Raw genomic sequence first — 18,199 nt, 5'->3', positions numbered from 1 at the left:
AAGATAAGGCCCCACATGCCTTGGTGCCATGCCAGGGCGTGGGTTGCAGCAGGACAGAGGTTGTTAGGCAGAGCTGGCATCAGCTTGCTGGTGATGCTGGAGAGCCTTGGGAGCTCAGGCAGGTATCCAGAGGCAGTACAGGAACCCAAGCTGGCCAAGATGGGCAGGCAGGACTTAAAGGTCAGATGGGGTGATGGAGAGAATCAGAGAAGGCAAGAAAGGTCTGAGGGGTTTGTCTTGACAGTCAAAGCAAGCTGAAAAACTAAAAAACGGCAAGGACAGCAAGGTACAGTGAAACATGCAATGGGGCAGGAAGTGACCTACCTGGTTGCTGTCCTAGTGCAGTCCCAATTCCAGGCATGATCTGGTAACCTATGCTTTCCTTTGCTTCTCTAGCCTCTGTATCCTCATATGTAAAATGAGATGTCTGGTCTAGAGACTCTCTGAAGTCTCTCAATAATAAAATCTCCAGGGTTCAAGAGTCCCTGAATCGTACTTTTCAGTTTTAGAGGAGGCTCTCAAGATCTATAGACACCAGCCATGTCACAGATGGGAGTGACTCAGAAATTCCAACATTTTCCAGCATTTCAAAAATAATGAAATTCAGTCCCTGACAACAAAAGAATCACAATATATGATCACTTAAACTGCAGTTTGATAATGGAGTTTGGGAGGAAATATAATAAAATGATCTTCCTTTATGGTAAAAATTTTGAAGAACTGATCAAATTCACTCCTTTCATTTTATATATGAAGAAAATGAGGCCTGGAGAGGAGAAATCATTTGCTCAAGGACACCTAGCGAGCTCAAGGCAGAACAAGAACCCGAAGACTCTAACCTAGTTCTAAGTTTCTACTCCTCCCCTGTCCCCCTAGCTCTTGTACCAACATCCCTTGTTGAGAATAGGACCTAGGGTTTTGAAAAATGTTCTAGCTTTCCTTTTTTTGATAAATAGAAGGCAAGTTTGATCTGGCAACTTTTCCTTCTAGCAGTTCCAGATATCAGTGGTTTCAAGTGTAAACTAACCCAAGTAGCACTACAGGGAAGATGCTGGATTACCATTGCTGCCAGTGCACTGGAGGTGTGTGGGTGGGTGTGTGTTTGAATGGATTGAGCAGAAAAGTCCTATGTGTTTCCTACAGGAAGATCATGGTCTCTGCAGAGTCTGAAAGGCAGCAGGAGGAGTTATAGTTTGGAAATAAAGGGGCCTGGCTATGATCCCACTTCAACTATTATGTGATGTTGGGCAAGTGATCTCTCTGGGCTTCAGTTTCTTCACTTATAAAATGTGGGGGCAGGGAACTCCAGGGGGTGCTAGATGTTTGCCTGAGGCTTTTCAACCCTCAGACTGTAAGTATGTGTATCTCACCTCTTCATAGAGTTCTTCTGGATTCTCCTAGGTAAAGGATCCAGAATTCTGTTCTTAGATGAGTAGTAAGTCCTAGAGAGTCTAGGTCTGTCTATCCTGCATACCATGAGCATCAATTATCTTCCTAAAGAACAGCTTTATTCATGACCCCTGCTCCAATTCTTATGACTCCATACTGTCTGCAGAAAACAGCTACCATTCCTTTCTTAGACTTGGAACTTTCAAGACTTGTCCCCATGTTACCTATCTAGCTTTATCAATTGTCATCTCTAGAGATGCATATATTTAAAGTTAGAGATCTAAATTTCAATCCGAGCTTCACCTCTTTGTAGTTCTGTCACTTCAGGCAACTATTCTACCATCTCTGAGCCTCATATGTAAAATAAAGATGATAAAACACCTAGTTCATCAATTTGATATAGGAAATGAATGAAATACTGTAAAATTTTATAGATACTGAATGAATGTTAGTGCATTCTCCCTCCCTTCCCCAACTAATGCATATGTTTTTTTGTTTTTTTTTTTTTGGCTGCTTTGTTTTTTTAATTTTATTAAATTTTTAAAATAATGATTAAAAATTAATTTATTTTTTTAATTTTATTTTCAGTGTTTTCAAAATTCATTGTTTATGTACCACACCCAGTGCATATGTTCTTTAAAAACAAGAATTGTACACCTTTTATATTCTCAGTGTTTTGTTCAAAGTCCCCAACAGAGCAAATGCTCAGTAAATATTTGTTTGATAGATTGATGTTTGTCTAAAGCAGTGTCTAGATAAACTGAATCATTTGCTTCTCTTTTGCAGTTTGCCCAGCTGGTGGCCATCTACAAGACATTGGGAGGAGAAAAGTTCCCACTCATTGAGCAGACATACTACCCCAACCATAAAGAGATGGTAGGTGATGGAGTGGGGACTTTAGTTCCTCTGCTGTTTACATTCTGAGCCACATGGGGATTGTGGGGCCCTAAAGAGGGCCTCAGCATTTCAACCCCAGACATTCTTTTGGGATTGAACTGTGGGGCTAGAGCAGCTGAATTTTAGTCGATAACCCCTTGTTTCCAAAGTCTGGAGACCAAATAGCTAAGAGTAGAAATATGGGCATTTTATCAAGTTGAGAAACTAATAAATCTGTGTATCAACAATCAGAAGATCCTACTGTTTTGGGTTCTAGCCCTGGCCCTGCCACATATCACTGGACTAATTATATTCCTTGTGTGTGAGTTTCTCAATAGGAAAGTTCAATGGCATAATTATTCCTGGCCAGGATATCTAATATGGTACTTATAAAACGTAAGTGAGATTAGGTGATAGCCTTCTGGAAAAGTGTGAAGCACAACTCAGATGTAAGATGTTGTTCCTATAATTATTCACCAGCCCCTTCCATTCCTCTGGCTTCCTCAAGATTGCGATAAGACTGGGTTAACACTATGCCTTCTCTGAGGCCATGTTAGGATGTCAGAAGGAACAGAGAGATGGCATGGTTGGTGGTGAGGAGGCTACAACTAATGTTTTTTCTTTATGACCACCTCTAGCTCAACTCCCTTCTTCCTGTCTGTCCCTACATTCTCTGCCCCGGGCCTGCATGGTCAGTTGGTGATCCTGTTTAACCCACCAATGGAGACTTTCTTCCATAGCATTCCAGTGTTGTAATGTGGGACAGAGAGCCCTACTCCAAAAAGGATCTCCATTGGAACCATTTCTGTGAATCAAGAACCTTCATTTGGCATATTGGTCATGACCCTGCTTATTAGCAAACCACACACAAAAGATGAATAGTAAACTTGAGCCTTGAAAAGAACTACCTTATTCATCTTTGCCAGGGAGAGGCTCTGAAACTTTAAGCCCTCATCCTTCATAAACCCTTGAGATGAACATAAGATCTTTCTCTTTCAGGGCAAGCCAGGAAGCCTTGCAGAATCTAAGGAACCCTAAGGGGTCTGTGCTTAGAGTTCTTAGGGACTCTAATACACAGTGGTGGAGGGCAGTGAACTTTAGGGCAGACAGGGGGCAAAGCTGGCTTTTTTCATGCCATAAAGTCTAGCAGGGCTGACCAGTGAGAACAGTTGTAACAGTTGCAAAATATGTTCCCCACCTACCATCTTTTTCCCCCAAGTGTCTTTGTGTTATTTCTCTCATGTCCTCTGTCCTGAAATTGACCCTTGAGAAAGTTCCTCCTAAGATCTCTCTGAGGTGTCAAAAGCTAAAGGGGAATTTCATCTCTACAAGAGAAAGGCTTTTTTGGCTTAAAAAAAAAAATCTGAATTAGGAATAAAGACCTTAGTAATCTAGTAGAGAAGGACTTTCTTAAAGAAATCGAGGAGAAGCTTTATGGACATCAGTTGAGGACATTAAAGATAGTTGACCTGGAGAGATAATACCTAAGTCTATTCTTATCCAAAGAGGTATGTTAACTGGACCAGATTCTCTGCTAGGAATGGTATAGAGGAGATTATAGCATGTAGAATGAGGTTAAGCCATTGCAGGTCTCACAGTGAGTGACTGTATTCCCCCAAGTGTCTCCCCAAACAGAAAAAAGTATATGAGAGGATTAGGATGCATAGGGACATGAGTAAAGGACATACAGCCATAGTGGGTTGTTCATTTCATTCCTCCGAATCAGCTTGTGTCTGATTCTGTCAGCCCACCTTCTGTTATTGTACATCACAGTGCTACATTATCTCCTATGTATAATAATCACCATTTCTCCCCTATCAGATCAGTTAAGGGAATAGTTCTGGCTTTCTCCTGGGGAGAAAAGGGAACAGTTCTGGCTTTCAAAAACAAACTAAGCCAAAATCAAAACTTTCAGTAACAGGTTTCTGTTACTAGCTAGCCTAAAAGGGTTTGGGACACAGGGGAGATGGGCTGAAGGCTGGCTAGAAAAGTGATGTTATTTTCTGTGGCCCTTGACAGGTGCCGGGCTGGCATTTGGATCCAAGCTGTAACATGCCCCATCCCTATCCTAACACTAGCCAGACCATCCACTTGGTACTTTCCATTGGCTGGCAGTGATGAGGTGGATGGTGATAGCCAGAGCTCCACAGGGAAGGAGAAATGGCTTGGGCTTCAGGATGCTTGAAGGAGTGTGATGGTCACTGGCCCCTATTAGGGCTGTATGATGTCAACAAACTCCTTCCTGAGGGGCAGGCGGCCCTGGTACCAGCTGCAGGTGCCATCAGCATGCTTCATGCAGACATAATGCTGGGCCTGGTACCCATAGAGCTTCCGTTCCAACAGCCAGTCTGTCCAGAGGCACTCGTTGGGAGCTGAGATGGTACAGGGCACTGTATAGCAGGTGGTAATCTAGAGTCATAGCCACACAACATCAACGTGAGTATGGTGTCCTTTTTCCATTATTGCCTTTCAGACTCCTACATATCATTACAACCCAGTTCAAATGCCCCTGACTCCTGAAGCCTTTCCTAGTCCCTAAACTTCCTTCTGAGTTCCTTTCCCCATCTCCTAACATACAGTATTGTCTCTCAAATGATATCTCTGGAGTCAGACAGGCCTGAGGTCATTGGTCCATCACTGACCCTGAGCAGATCACTTCTTACAGCATTGATTTCTTCACCTTAAAATGGAAATCTTAACTCTTCATAAATTTGTTATAAAGACTAAATTAAATATTTTAAGGAAATACATCATTACAGGGCCTGGCAGAAAGTAGACTCTCTCTAAACGGTAGCTATGTTATCTCATTCTTTATATGATAGCCACCTTCCCAGCCAAAAATGTAAGTACTTTGAGATCATGAACTATGGGCCATGTTGCTTTTCCATCCCCAACTTAATACAGTGCCTGATCCATGGCAGATTTCAAATATAGTACAATAAGTGAATAAATGCATGCACAAAGGAAGGAATACGGCTGCAAGTCTCAAGACCCTTCCCTCAGCCCCCAAAGACCTTGCAAATGGATATTCCCTTACTTGGCAGCCACAGTTCAGATGGTAGTGGTGATTCAGACTCTCTCTCTGCAAAAAGGACAGGTTCTCCCAAGGTTCGATGTAGTTGCACAGATGGATGAAGACTTTTCCATCACTGAGGACCTGACCTTCGGGGTAATGGAGGAAAACCTAGCATGAGGAATTTGCTCATGGAGCTCCAGGAGCCCAGGTCCGCAAAGAGACCAGAACTACAATTTCTTCAATGGCTTCTTGGTTGCAGTGGTGACATAGGGCTCAGTGAAAGAACCAGAAAAACCTTTATAATTTTTATATCAAAGATATTAACAGATTATGTTTGTTTGAGAGAGTTGTGGGATGAAGGTCTTTTCCTTTAGTGGTGTAGAGAGAAAAACATGGACTTTAAAGTCAGACTGTTGACGCAACTGCCTTCTTTTCTCTCATTTACAGCCATGTGACCTTAAGAAAGTCACATAACTTCTCAGCTCAAAGTATGAAAGTAGTAAGTTGTTGTCAGGATTAAATGAGAGAATGTCTGTAAAGTTCCCAGCACAGCTTGGGCCCACAGAAGGTTCCATAAATAATAGGTCCCTTACTTTTTCCAACCCTTCCCAGTATCTGCATAGCCTGGTGTCCTGCCCTGTTGATACCTATCTTGGTGAGTCTCTCCTCTTCCCCATAGGAAAGTGTCCCCTCTTTACTTATCAAAGTCTTTCCTAGCTTCCAAAGGCCCTTTTCAGTACCACAGTGTCCTCAGAGCCATCTCTGACCCCCTAGCCCACACCTCTCTTAGAACCTTAGTCACTCAATTATTCACTGAGCAACTACTACGACTTGGTACCCAGAAATCCAGAAATAAATATGACAGAATCTCTTCCCCAAGGAGCTTAATAACCAGTAGGGCAGATAGGTAAGTAGGCAAAAATTATACTGTTGTGTGATTATGTATAAGATGCAGTATAAGAATGAACAAGGCACAATTATCTCCATCTGTGGAAGGGGTGTGGGGCAAGGAAGGTGTCTCAAAGGAGCTGATGCTTGTATTGGTCTTTGAAAGGGTGGATCGGAGTTCCCCTATGAGACAAATGAGGGAAAGGACTTCTGGACATAGGGACTACCCTGTGGAGGTGGAGGGGCACAGCCCAGCAGAACACCTTCTGCAACTGCAAGTAGTTTAGTTCAGCTCTGGGGGATATGAAGGGTTGGGAGCTGTTATCCACACTTGGCTGAAGATAAAGCTGGCAAGGTCAGCAGTGTTCTGGTCACAGGGGCTTTCAACATTAGACAAAAGAGCTTATGCCTTCTCCTAAAGAGCATGGGCACCACTGATGACTTCTCAGTAGACTTGTATTTTTTCATTTATCCCCACCCTCAGTTAGACTTGATGTTTTTGAGGGCAAAGAACATATCTCCTCCTCCCCTTATGCACCACAGTGCTGGCAGAGGGCTAGGTACACAGAGGGAATGAGGTAGCCTTGTCTGCTAATCCTGGGACATGAAGGGCTCAGTGACATGCCCTGCCTCTGTCTCTCCCAACCATAGGCTCCCAGATCAACACAATTCTACATCCTTAGGTCTGGCAAGCCCCTACCAGTGTGACTTCTAATAGCTATGATTTCTCAAGAGCCAAGCTTGGACTGTGAGCTTTTTGAGGACTGTGGCTTGTCACTGAGTCTCCACCCTCCTGCACAAGGCCTGCAGTGAGTAGGTGGTCGTTATTGCTGAATGGATGGACAAATAGTGGAAATTCCTTCTGTATCCCCACCTGCTGTGTGGTTTTTGTTTGTTTGTTTGTTTTTTGTTTTTTTTTTTCCTTGCCTTCTTTCCAAATATTTTTCTTCCTTTAGGGGCAATTTAGGTCCCACTTACAGAGTGAAGCTTCCCTAATTGTTTACAGTCACACACTTACCTCTTGTCCCTGAACTTCAAAATAATTTAGTATTGCATTCATTCACTTATGTAGTCATAATCTTGTGTGGTTTCCTAACTGTCCTGTCCCAACCGGTGGAGTATGGAGGCCTGCCTGGGCCCAAGTTCATAGAGACTTGTTAGACTTGTTAGACTGAAGTCTCCTGTTAGGGCCTGTGCTTTACTATACCCCCAGTATATGACCTGTGATGTGATTTAGCAGAGTCTCATTATGAGCCAATATCATGACCCAATGTAGCTATCTAAAGTTAATGCCACTGTGACTATAATATGTGTGTTGGGGGCAAGGTTAACATGCACAATCCTCATTTACTCTGTGAATCAAGACATCACCTGTAATGCAGTGTCCAGTTTAGGGGCCTGTGCTAGGGGAGAGACAGGCTCTATCCCATTTGATAAGGTGGCCAGGCTAGGAAGGGGTCTGGGAACCATGAGCAGCAGACCTAGAGCTAGAGTGCCTATGTTTATGTTCCTTGGGCCTCTGAAGGATCATCATGGGCAGAGGACGAACTGAACCCACAAGGGGCAGTTTCAGAGGAGTGGATTTTTGGTTCAAGATATCAAACTTACATCAGTTAAAACTGTTTAAAAATGGGACCAGCTGCCTGAGCCTGGAAGAGCAGCCTGTCCTTAAAGTAGTGAAGCAGTGGCCAAGATCACTGTAACGAAGACTCTAGCATTGAAAGGAAGGTTACCACAGCTCCTCCCAACTCAGAGGCTGGCTCTTAGGAACACAGCTCTGTTTTCTGCCCAAGAAAATGCCACCTAGCTCAGCTTGCTGCCCAAGGACAGCCCTGGCTCCTTCTTGACTGCTTTCCTTAGGACAGAGACTATTAGGGTTGCTTGTTGGTCTTCAACTTACCAGTCAAAAGATATTGCTTCTGACTGTTAGCTTCTAGTTTCACACCACAGAGGGAGGAATCAAAAGGTGTATAGATATACTGAACATCCTTGAGTTTCTCAAACCCTTTAAACATCTGAAAGGCAATTATAAAAAAAAAAAAAGCAGTGTTGGGTCAGTGAGTATACTTTATATCTTAACAGGAAAAACTCATTTCTCAATCTAAAAGATATTAAGCAAAAGTCTAGTTCAGGATTTGGTACACACAGATGGCCCAACTGGGTCATTTCTATCTTTAGAAAAATCTAAACCTTAGTTTATTTGGGTGAGAATACCTCTAATAGCCCCATGGATGGACACTAAGGCCTGTGGGCCCTGCTCGCAAATGTCAGCCACTTCCACTTCAGCATCAATACCCCAGGATCAATGAACTAGGTTACCTGCCTACCAGCCCCCCTCCCAGTACACAGACCCCACTCCTCCCAACAGCCCAAGGAATTCGATGCCCTGTCCTGTTCCCCATGTACCTTTATCTGTTTGATTTCATACCGGATCATTTTTTGAGTGTCAGCAGGGTCTGTGCTAGCAGGAACTACCTTCTCACTGGAGATTTTGGCCCGAATGGCTGCATAAGAAGAGAAAAGAGGGGACCTTCAGCAACCTGTGGGAGGAGTTCATCTGGGATCTGGATGACCTGGACCCCTGGAGAATTTTATAGGGAAATTCTGTGTTTAGGTTTTGCTGGATTGTGAGGAAAAACGTGTGTAAAAGTGGGGACCTGGAAACTCATCCTCCACAATTGCTTGAAGTTTCAAACTCCTCAGGTGTACTGGATCCTATAATCTCTATACTTTACCTGCTTGTTTTGAGAGTCTAATTCTCCATACCTAGATTGCAGTGGGTTGGAGGTGGGCATCAGGGTAGAGGAAGGAGGGAGGAACCCCTTGAGGACAGTCAGTTTGCAATCATCTACCTATATAGCCTGAAGCCTCAAGAGAGCCTACCCAAAGCTGATATTGGTAAATGTTTATTGAATTAATACATATATTCTGACCCTATACAGAGGTAGTTTGTCTCTTGCCATTTGGATGTTAATCAAAAACTGGTTATAAAATTCTTTTATGTGCTTGGCCCAACAGTAGGTACTAGGTCCATAAATATGATTAAGATAAGGTCCCCCATCCTGCAGAACTCTTGGTCTAGTAGAGAGAATACACTTATAAAGAATAACAGCACAGTATACGGGGAGTACATAAATTTTTGTTAGAGATACCATGGAAGCACCAAGAAGTCAAGAAGTCTTCATAGAAGAAAAGATACCTGAATAAGACCTTGAAGGATGAATAGGAGTCTGCCAGGAATTTAAGGGGAATGGGAAGGTGCATTTCAGGCTGAGGAAAGATCGAGAACAAAAGGTGTTTGGGTGGGGAGCGGTACATGGAGTAAAACATCAGTTATAGGCTTGGACACAGTGGGATGTTTATAATGAAAGCCCAGTCCTCTGGCTCCTGTCTCCCCACCTGCCCCTGCATCAAGTAGTTCAGAATATCCAGCCCCTGGATAGCTCCCCGTGACTTGTTGTTTAAGTCCACAATTGCAGTAGGCAGAGGTGAGGGGGTCGCTATGGGGGTCCCTTTCATTTCCTTGCAAGTCAGCCAGGCTTTGCACTTGCAAGGTTGCTATGGCACCAGCCCTGCCCGACCCATCAGCCCCAGTGGGAGGTAACTGGTGCAGCATTTGTTCTCCCTTTCCCTCCAGGCTCCAGGTCTACAGCTCACCTCAGCCCCATAGCAAACCCACACAACCACCCCCTGCTCTGGTCCTCTCCGGCCTTTGGACTCACCAAGCGCCGAGTGGCAGACGTGCTGCTGGGGGTGTGCAGGGGCACAGCTGCATGCCTCAACCATACCCGGTGGCCGCAGCAGTGCCAGCAGCCGCAGCAACAGCGCCCAGCTTGGCGCGGTCCGGGGGCTCCAGGGCATGACACGCAAAGCCCTGACTGTGCCTGTGGGGACTGTCTGACCAAACCGGCCCTCCGGGGCTCATCTAGAACGTGTCGTGCCCCTCACCCCAGGCTTTTTGAGGTGGACCTAGGGCCAATCCCGCCCAGATGGGCTCCTCCCTCCTTTGGCTGTAGGCCACCCACGGCTGCAGGACCCACAGCCCTCCTGACTGGCAGGCTCAGTAAAAGGAAGAGGGAAGCCAGGAGAGAGGCCCCTAGTCTGTTTCCCTGCCTAAGCAATCAAGCCTTATAGAAGCAGAGGGAAAGCACTGGGAAAGAGGATGGTGTCAAGGCAGAAAGACAAGTGCAACAAAGATAAAGGCATGAGGGCAGAAAGATCGATAGGCTGTGATTCACACTGAAAGAACAAGAGTGAGGAGAGGCACAAACAGAAAGTGAGACAGGCAGAGTCAGAGAGAGGCAGACAGAATTACAACAGGCAAAAGAGACAGTGACAGAGAGGACGGACCCCTTGCTGAGCTCCACACTGGGAATGAGACAAGCTACTCAGGGCTTCTTTCAGCTGCAGGAAGTGTTTTCAATGCCCTATTTATGAGGCTCCAAAGCAACAGCAAACAGTAATGGAATAGGACAGAGAAAGTTGGGGTGTGTGTGTGTGTCTTGGCGCTGTCAGCTGGGGGGTGGGGAGAGATGTCAGAGAAAGCAGCCTGTGCTTTAGAAACTCTTTCCCATATCCAGAGCCTCAGACTCTGCAGATGGCTGAGGACAGTGCTCTTGGTGGGGGCTCAAAGCACAGGATATCCCATCACTGAGGGCAAACCTTCAAAGTCCTCTCCAGATCCTAGGCCACACTGGTTCCTATCTCATATCATTATTCACTGGACTGACTATACCTTGTCATAGAAGGTAGGACAGCTCAGAAAGTAAAGAAGCAAGGCACATGGGGTCACTGCAACCAGAGCTTTGTCTGCTCTGTTTGACAGAGCATAGTGCTCCAAGTCTCCAAATACAAAGAAACCCATGAGATTATTGTAGGATATTTCCACACAGTGCTGGACTAGAAGGTAGAAGGCTGGGTCCTGATTCTGTCACAGGTAGCTTTGCAATTTTTGCCTCTCTGGGCCTCACTTTCTTCTCCGTTAAATAGGCTTGAACTACATGTTTCAAAGGCCCTTTGGTGCTCTTTGTCCCAGCTTCAACTGGCCTCAGCCAGGAATATTGAAGTCCTCAGGTCAGGTATTCCCAGCATCTGGTCACACCTCGGATTCCCATGGGAATCTAACTTCAATTTTTTCAAAAGACATCTTCTCATTTTGATGTGGTAGTGATGTTTGAAAAGAAGGAAATTGAAAGAGAGCTGAGTCTGATTTAGAAAGATATTTGGTGACCAAGTTGATTCTTCATGTAACACCCAAACTATGATAGAGCCTGATGTATTTATTATTGGACAGACCCCAAAAAGCATCCAGTCCAGTCTCTTCATTTGGCAAATGTGAACACAAAGGCTCAGTGAGATAAAGTGACTTACAAAAAGCTAATGGCAGAGAAGACTAGAATGCAAGTCTCCTGATATAACAGTGTAGTGCTTCTTCCACTCCACCATAGTACTTCCTCCATCACCACTTGGTAACCACTTGAAACCCTGCCTTTGGAAGGTAGTTCTTTTAAGTTTCTATTGTCCCTCTGTTAAAATATGGCTACCTCAGGATAGAGTTTACACTCTTTTTTTTTTTTTTTTGTAATTTTTAAAAAAATTTTTAAATTTTTTATAAACATATAATATATTTTTATCCCCAGGGGTACAGGTCTGTGAATCACCAGGTTTACACACTTCACAGCACTCACCATAGCACATACCCTCCCCAATGTCCATAACCCCACCCCCCTTCTCCCAACCCCCCCCTCCCCCCAGCAACCCTCAGTTTGTTTTGTGAGATTAAGAGTCACTTATGGTTTGTCTCCCTCCCAATCCCTACAGTTTACACTCTTAATGGTGTCTTTGCATGTTGAATTCTTGTTAGCTCTCTTCCAAACCCCAAACTGGGCAGAAAGAGGCCTTAGCATCCTAAGCTGTGTTTGGTGTTGAGTTTGAGGTGTTGGTGAGCAGTGACAACATTGTGAAAGTGAGGGAGAAAATCCAGGTTCAGTGTAGGAAGCTGGATGTTTGAAGGGGAAGGAGAGGGTACTAAAAGGTACATGACAAAGGGGACATTAAGATTCCGAAGATACATTTCTTTTTAAATTCAGGTTTACTAAGATACAATTTTCATACAAGAAAATTCACCCTTTCAAAGATGCTTTTTCTTTCTTTCCTTTTCCTTTCCCTTTCCTTTTCCCTTACCCTTCCCTTTCTCCCCTCCTCTTTTCTCCTCTTTTCTCCCCTCCCCTCCCCTCCCCTCTCCTCTCCTCTCCTCTCCTCTCCTCTCCTCTTCTTGCCTTGCCTTGCCTTGCCTTGCCTTGCCTTTTCTTTGGCTAAGGACTGGTCCTGCCCAGGATTTGTATAATGCAGAGAATATTGAAGCAATGAATGTTAAAGGTATAGAAAGTACTGAGCAGGGTTCTTATAGAAAGTACTGAGCCGGTATAGAAAGTACTGAGTGGCAAGCAGGGTTCTTACAGTTCTGCTAATTGTATGCTGTGACCTCAGGCAAGTCACTCTCGCTCCATGGGCGCAGGGTTTTTTGTTTGTTTGTTTGTTTTCTGCATCTTCCCACAGAATATTTATTTATTTATATTATATTAACATATAATGTATTATTTCCCCCAGGGGTACAGGCCTGTGAATCATCAGGTTTACACATTTCACAACACTCACCATAGCACATACCCTCCCCAATGTCCATAACCCAGCCACCCTATCCCTACTCCCCTATCCCCCAACAACCCTCAGTTTGTTTTATGAGATTAAGAGTCTCTTATGGGGGCACCTGGGTGGCTCAGTGGTTGGGGCCTCTGCCTTCGGCTCAGGTCTCATGACCTAGGGTCCTGGGATCGAGCCTCACGTGGGGCTCTCTGCTCGGCAGGGAGCCTGCCTCCTCCTCCTCTCTCTCTCTGCCTGCCTCTCTGCCTACTTGTGATCTGTCTGTCAAATAAATAAAAATCTTTAAAAAAAAAAAAGAGTCTCTTATGATTTGTCTCCCTCCTGATCCCATCTTGTTTCATCTTTTCCCTCCCTACCCCCCATGGTCCCCAGTCCTGCCTCTCAAATTCCTCACATCAGAGAGATCATATAATTGCCTTTCTCTGGTTGACTTATTTCACTCAGCATAATATCCTCTAGTTCCATCCACATTGTTGCAAATGGTAAGATTTTGTTTCTCCTGATAGCTGCATAGTATTCCATTGTGTGTGTGTGTGTGTGTGTGTGTGTGTGTATAACACGTCTTCTTTATCCATTCATCTGTTGATAGACATCTAAGTTCTTTCCATAGTTTGAGTATTGTGGACATTGTTGCTGTAAACATTTGGGTGCCCATGCCCCTTCTGATCCCTACATTTGTACCTTTGGAGTAAATACCCAGTAGTGCAGTTGCTGGGTCATAGGGTAGCTCTATTTTCAACTTTTTGAGGAAACTCCATACTGTTTTTTAATCTGTAAAGTAAGTAGGTTGGGCTAGTTCTTTAAAGGACCCTTCCAAGGGTATTACCAAGAAAATATTTGTACAATGCCATAGAGAGTGAGGCACACTCTGACCAGTTCATTCCTTTCTCCTCTGCTTTCAGCTGACACTGCCCACATTCCCTGTGGTGGTGAAGATTGGTCATGCTCACTCAGGCATGGGCAAGGTAAGGCCATGTTGTTGTGCTTTGGGGTTGAGGCCAAGAAGGGCACTTTTTAGAGAGCCTGGTTATGGACTGTTTTGCCTCATTTCTCCATGAATTCTTTCCAAGGAGATGATTCGGCCCCTCTGAATTATGAGTGTTACCCAAACAGACCTCTTCCAACAAGCTGAGTACAGGCCACTTGCTTGGGCCCTTGGGCCCTTTCCCCTCCTTGAGGGGAAGCTAGAAAGAAAGGGTATCCTAGGGAGATGTGGCATCCAGGTTTACATCTGGATGAATAACATCTTGATGGGTTTAGAGGCTCAGAGCTCTTGTGACTCTCAGTATATGTATTTGTATGTCTCCTTTTCTCCTTCTCTGCCTTGCTCCAATGTTAGGTCAAAGTGGAAAACCACTACGACTTCCAGGACATTGCTAGTGTGGTGGCCCTCACCCAGACATATGCCACAGCAGAGCCTTTTATTGACGCCAAGTATGACATCCGGGTCCAGAAGATAGGCAACAACTACAAGGCTTATATGTGAGTGGGGCTGGAGTGCCAGCAGATACTCTTCACTTTCTCCTCAGCCCAGTGGAAAATCTGAGCCTCCAGGTAGCAGCCAATTCTCATTTAACCTCATCTGGCCCAAAAGGCAGAGACCAGAGAGAGGGTACCTTTCAAGTCAGGGGCTCCCAGCCTGAGTTCCTTTCAAGTCAGATGAGGACCAATGAACTAAGATGAGAAATCAAATTAATATTTATTTTCACTAGCCTCTAAGTGAAATTTGACATCTCCTCAGTTATAAACCACGGCAACAGGCTACAGTAGTAGCAACAGCACATGTGACTTAGGCTAAAGGTAATCACAGACATTTTTTATTCATATTGCAGTTATGACTGATATCTCTAAATACCAATTATTTTTATCACTACTCAAGAATCATGGTAGTTGTTGCTACTCAACTACACGGTAGTTGTTAGACCTGTCACTGCAAATAGTTTTGTTATTTACAAAAAGATGTATTTTTTTACTCATCACAGATTTGTTTAAGATTTTGATAACTATTTTGATAATTATTTTAAAAATTGGGTTTCTTTGTTATCTTAGGTACTTTATTTTATACCTTTACAACTCTTATGTATTTTTGTACATTGAAAGGAATCCATAGAATTCGCCAGTTATCAGAATTCTGAAAAGATTAAAAAACTCCTAATGAAAATGTATCACCCTAAAAACATGCCAGAGCATTAAAAACCTAGTGGTTATAAGAATAGGTAAATTCGGGGAGCCTGGGTGGCTCAGTGGATTAAGCCTCTACCTTCGGCTAGGGTTCTGGTCTTAGGGTCCTGGGATTGAGCCCTGCATCAGGCTCTCTGCTCAGCGGGGAGCCTGCTTACCCCTCTCTCTCTGCCTGCCTCTCTGCCTACTTGTGAACTTTCTCTCTGTCAAATAAATAAATAAATCTTTAAAAGAAAAGAAAAGAATAGGTGACTTCTCCACATGACTGTGTCCATCTGCCAGAATACAAAGTTAAAAGTTTCCTCCATCTGACTTGAAAGAACAAAAAGATTTCTGGATGACCAGAAATCTATATAAATCTTCTATAATATACATGCAAATAGCTTACAATTCCAATTTTGAAAATATGAGCCTCTCACTTTTTAAAATCTGCAGGGTAGTATTTCCTATATAAACAAGAACATTCTAATATATGAATTTGGTCTTGGCCACTCGGCATTTGAGTAGACTTTAAGACTGAGCAGATTCCCTTTCCCTTGCCCATTCATTTCCATTGTTCTTCTGTCTCTCCCTTCAGTGTTTGTACTCCCCCACCTCTGGAATTAGTTAGGAGCTCTGCCTCCCTGCACAAACCTCTGGTTTAGTCTCTGCACAAATGGGAATTTCTGTCACCCTCCTCTGAGCTCCCTGGGCAGGAACAGTGAAATCACCCCTAACAGCTTGTGCAGCAGCAGGCACAGAGTAAGCACCCATTAAATATTCAGGGAAGAGCCCTTGAGTAGAACCAAAGCATAGAATCTTTTTTACTTTTTTACTAGATTACTACTTTTTAAAAAAAGTTTATAGTTTTTGACTTAAAGTCTTGCTGCTTCAAAAAGGAATTTAGGATTGTTTTAAAATTGTACACAACGTAAGACAAGATAATTTAAAAGACCATTATAAAAAGCAGCTAAAATAAGCAGAAAAATCAGTATGTGTAAGCACCTAGGAAAGCAGATTTCCCATCCTTTACTTTTAAAATCCCCTAAGTTAAAATAATAATGATAATAATAACAAAATAAAAGACAAAATCCCCTAAATAAACCCAAAATGTTTATGACAGTAGAGCAAGAGTGTCTTGATCCTTAAAAGGAGACATCTCATTTTTAAAGGTTAGGATTTCTAAAAGTAATTTTGAAGAAGCATAAGAAAAGAGAATCCTCTAATACTGATGAAGGGTGGGCCACCAAAGAAACTTTAGAAAACATTTACTTTCTTTAATTTGCAAGGGACAGTTATTCAGGTCCCCTTGGCTCCTCTTCCCCAAACTTTGAGCTATCCCCTTGCTTTCAGAAAGAATTGACCTGGTGATAGCCAAGATATGGTTTTTAGAGTCTTCCCTACTCCTTTAGCTCTCACTCTCGAGTTTCAGACCAGCCATATTTGGTAGACAGAGGGTATTGTTCCTGCTCTACTCTCAGTAGGTAATAATGTGCATCCCTCTGTGGAGGTCAGATGACCTCCAAGTCCTGAAAGGTAGTTGAGCTGTTAGTGAGTGGCTTCTAGGTGCCCCCTGATTCTCCCCCTGTTCCAGTGGCCTATATGGATCTGTGCCCTGCATCTCATTGTTAGAGAAAGGTGTGAAGTGTGAAGGACATTATTATTATTCACTCAAAGTTTCCAAAACCCTATTATATACCAATGCCCTGTGCTGGGGACCTAGAAGTGAATGACTCTGTCCCCGCTCTTGAAGAGCCCAACCTGGTCACAGGGACACATTCATAAACCATCAGTGTTAGAAGGACAGTGTTATTTTTATTATGATCTATCTTTGTGTCTCTACTCAGATTTTGCAAGTCACTCATCTGTTAGTTGTTTGTTTTCTGAACTAGGCAATGTGGTATAGGGGAAGCACAGCACAATTAGGGAACAAAGAGTCTTGGACTTTTTTTTAATCTAATGTCTAATTTGACTGGATATACAACTTTGGGCAAGTCATTTAACCTTTCTGAGTCTTAATCTCCTTGTCTATAAAGTTGGGGTGAGGATGTCAGCCTGCTCAGAACAGGGGTTTGCACTGAGGCTCTGGTGAGGGGTTTGCGGGGGAAGAATACTGACAAGCAGTCAGTACTGTACAAGAGTGAGGGGTTGTTATTACCACATCATTGACTCACTGGGCCACCTCAGGGCTCTGAAAACTAGCTGTATGTCTAGGTTTATCAGTGTCTGAGATTAGACCTCTGGGGTAGGTACTCCTGGGAACTGCTGAGTAGAGACTACTACATGCATCCAGTCTCCAAATGGTAGCAAGTGACAAGGATAGCATGTGAACAGCTCTGTCAGTAGTGTGCACAGTGCTTTTCTGTCCCCTAGGCTATCCTCCCCCTCTTGACTGTGTCTGAGTGAAGACTCATAATTAGGAAGTCCTGTTTTTGGTGTTTTACAATTTATTTAATAATTTAATCAATAATTTAACCAATTAATTTATTTAATAAATTAACCAAATTTAATAATTTGATGTTTTACAATTTATTTAAATCTGTATCAATTGATCTTCATAACAACCCTGTGTTTACACAGGGATAAGAGGCTCAGAGAGGTAAAGTGAATCACCCATAGTCACCCACCCAGTCAAGAGCAAATCCAGAACTAGAAGCAAGGTCAGCCACCTCCTATTTAGTCTAAGACTAGTTGACCCTAACACCTGCTCACAGTTGGAGAGGGTGCAGAGGGCATAGCAGAGAGGAGGTTGATGACTTGATTCCATCAACAGCATTTGATGGACAAGGCAACTTAAACCTGAAGAAGTTAACTGACTTGTCCAGAGTCACATTGTTAATACTGTAGGCTCTTAGAAATTAACTGTTGAATGAACAATAAATGAGCTAGTAAGGAAGCCATGGGGAGATATTCACAAGAATCCTGAGAGTGTCCCCAGCATCAACAGAATTCAGTTTGTATATACCCAGTCAGCCCAGATACTAAGTGGGTAGGCTGCTAGTAGTTTATGACTTGTGGACCTAAGACTTAGCTCAAATAACTAATATAAAAAATAGATATAGGACTGTAAGTGAGGTTCAGGAGAGCAAGTGTTCATCTGGTTGAAAAGATTAGGGAAGGCTCCATGGAGCCACAGCAGTCTGGGCTGGACTACAAAGAAAAGAAGGACATTGAGGGTAGGGGTTGGCAGGGCAGCCAGGTTCTCAG

At 43.5% G+C, this 18,199-nt stretch overlaps 2 protein-coding genes across 2 annotated transcripts in view; one reads left to right on the top strand and one right to left on the bottom strand.

The window, feature by feature from the left end:
• SYN2 (synapsin II) overlaps window positions 1-18,199 on the top strand; it is a 186,759-nt gene that overhangs the window by 142,338 nt on the left and 26,222 nt on the right. The window contains exons 5-7 of the mRNA XM_047744488.1: window positions 2,176-2,265; window positions 13,735-13,797; window positions 14,172-14,314. Of these exons, the coding sequence (XP_047600444.1) occupies window positions 2,176-2,265; window positions 13,735-13,797; window positions 14,172-14,314 (296 nt within the window). The remainder of the gene's footprint in view (window positions 1-2,175; window positions 2,266-13,734; window positions 13,798-14,171; window positions 14,315-18,199) is intronic.
• Window positions 1,987-10,080, bottom strand: TIMP4 (TIMP metallopeptidase inhibitor 4). The gene is made up of 5 exons (XM_047744502.1): window positions 9,892-10,080; window positions 8,576-8,673; window positions 8,070-8,184; window positions 5,303-5,427; window positions 1,987-4,674 (listed from the first exon to the last, which is right to left on the bottom strand). The coding sequence occupies exons 1-5, from the start codon at window positions 10,028-10,030 to the stop codon at window positions 4,477-4,479; spliced, it is 675 nt and encodes a 224-aa protein (XP_047600458.1). The 5' UTR covers window positions 10,031-10,080; the 3' UTR covers window positions 1,987-4,476.

The sequence above is a fragment of the Lutra lutra genome, chromosome 1 (assembly GCF_902655055.1).
Source record: "Lutra lutra chromosome 1, mLutLut1.2, whole genome shotgun sequence".
Classification (NCBI taxonomy): Eukaryota; Metazoa; Chordata; class Mammalia; order Carnivora; family Mustelidae; genus Lutra; species Lutra lutra.
Note: the sequence above shows the minus strand (reverse complement) of the source record. Positions and strands in the feature narration are given on the sequence as shown.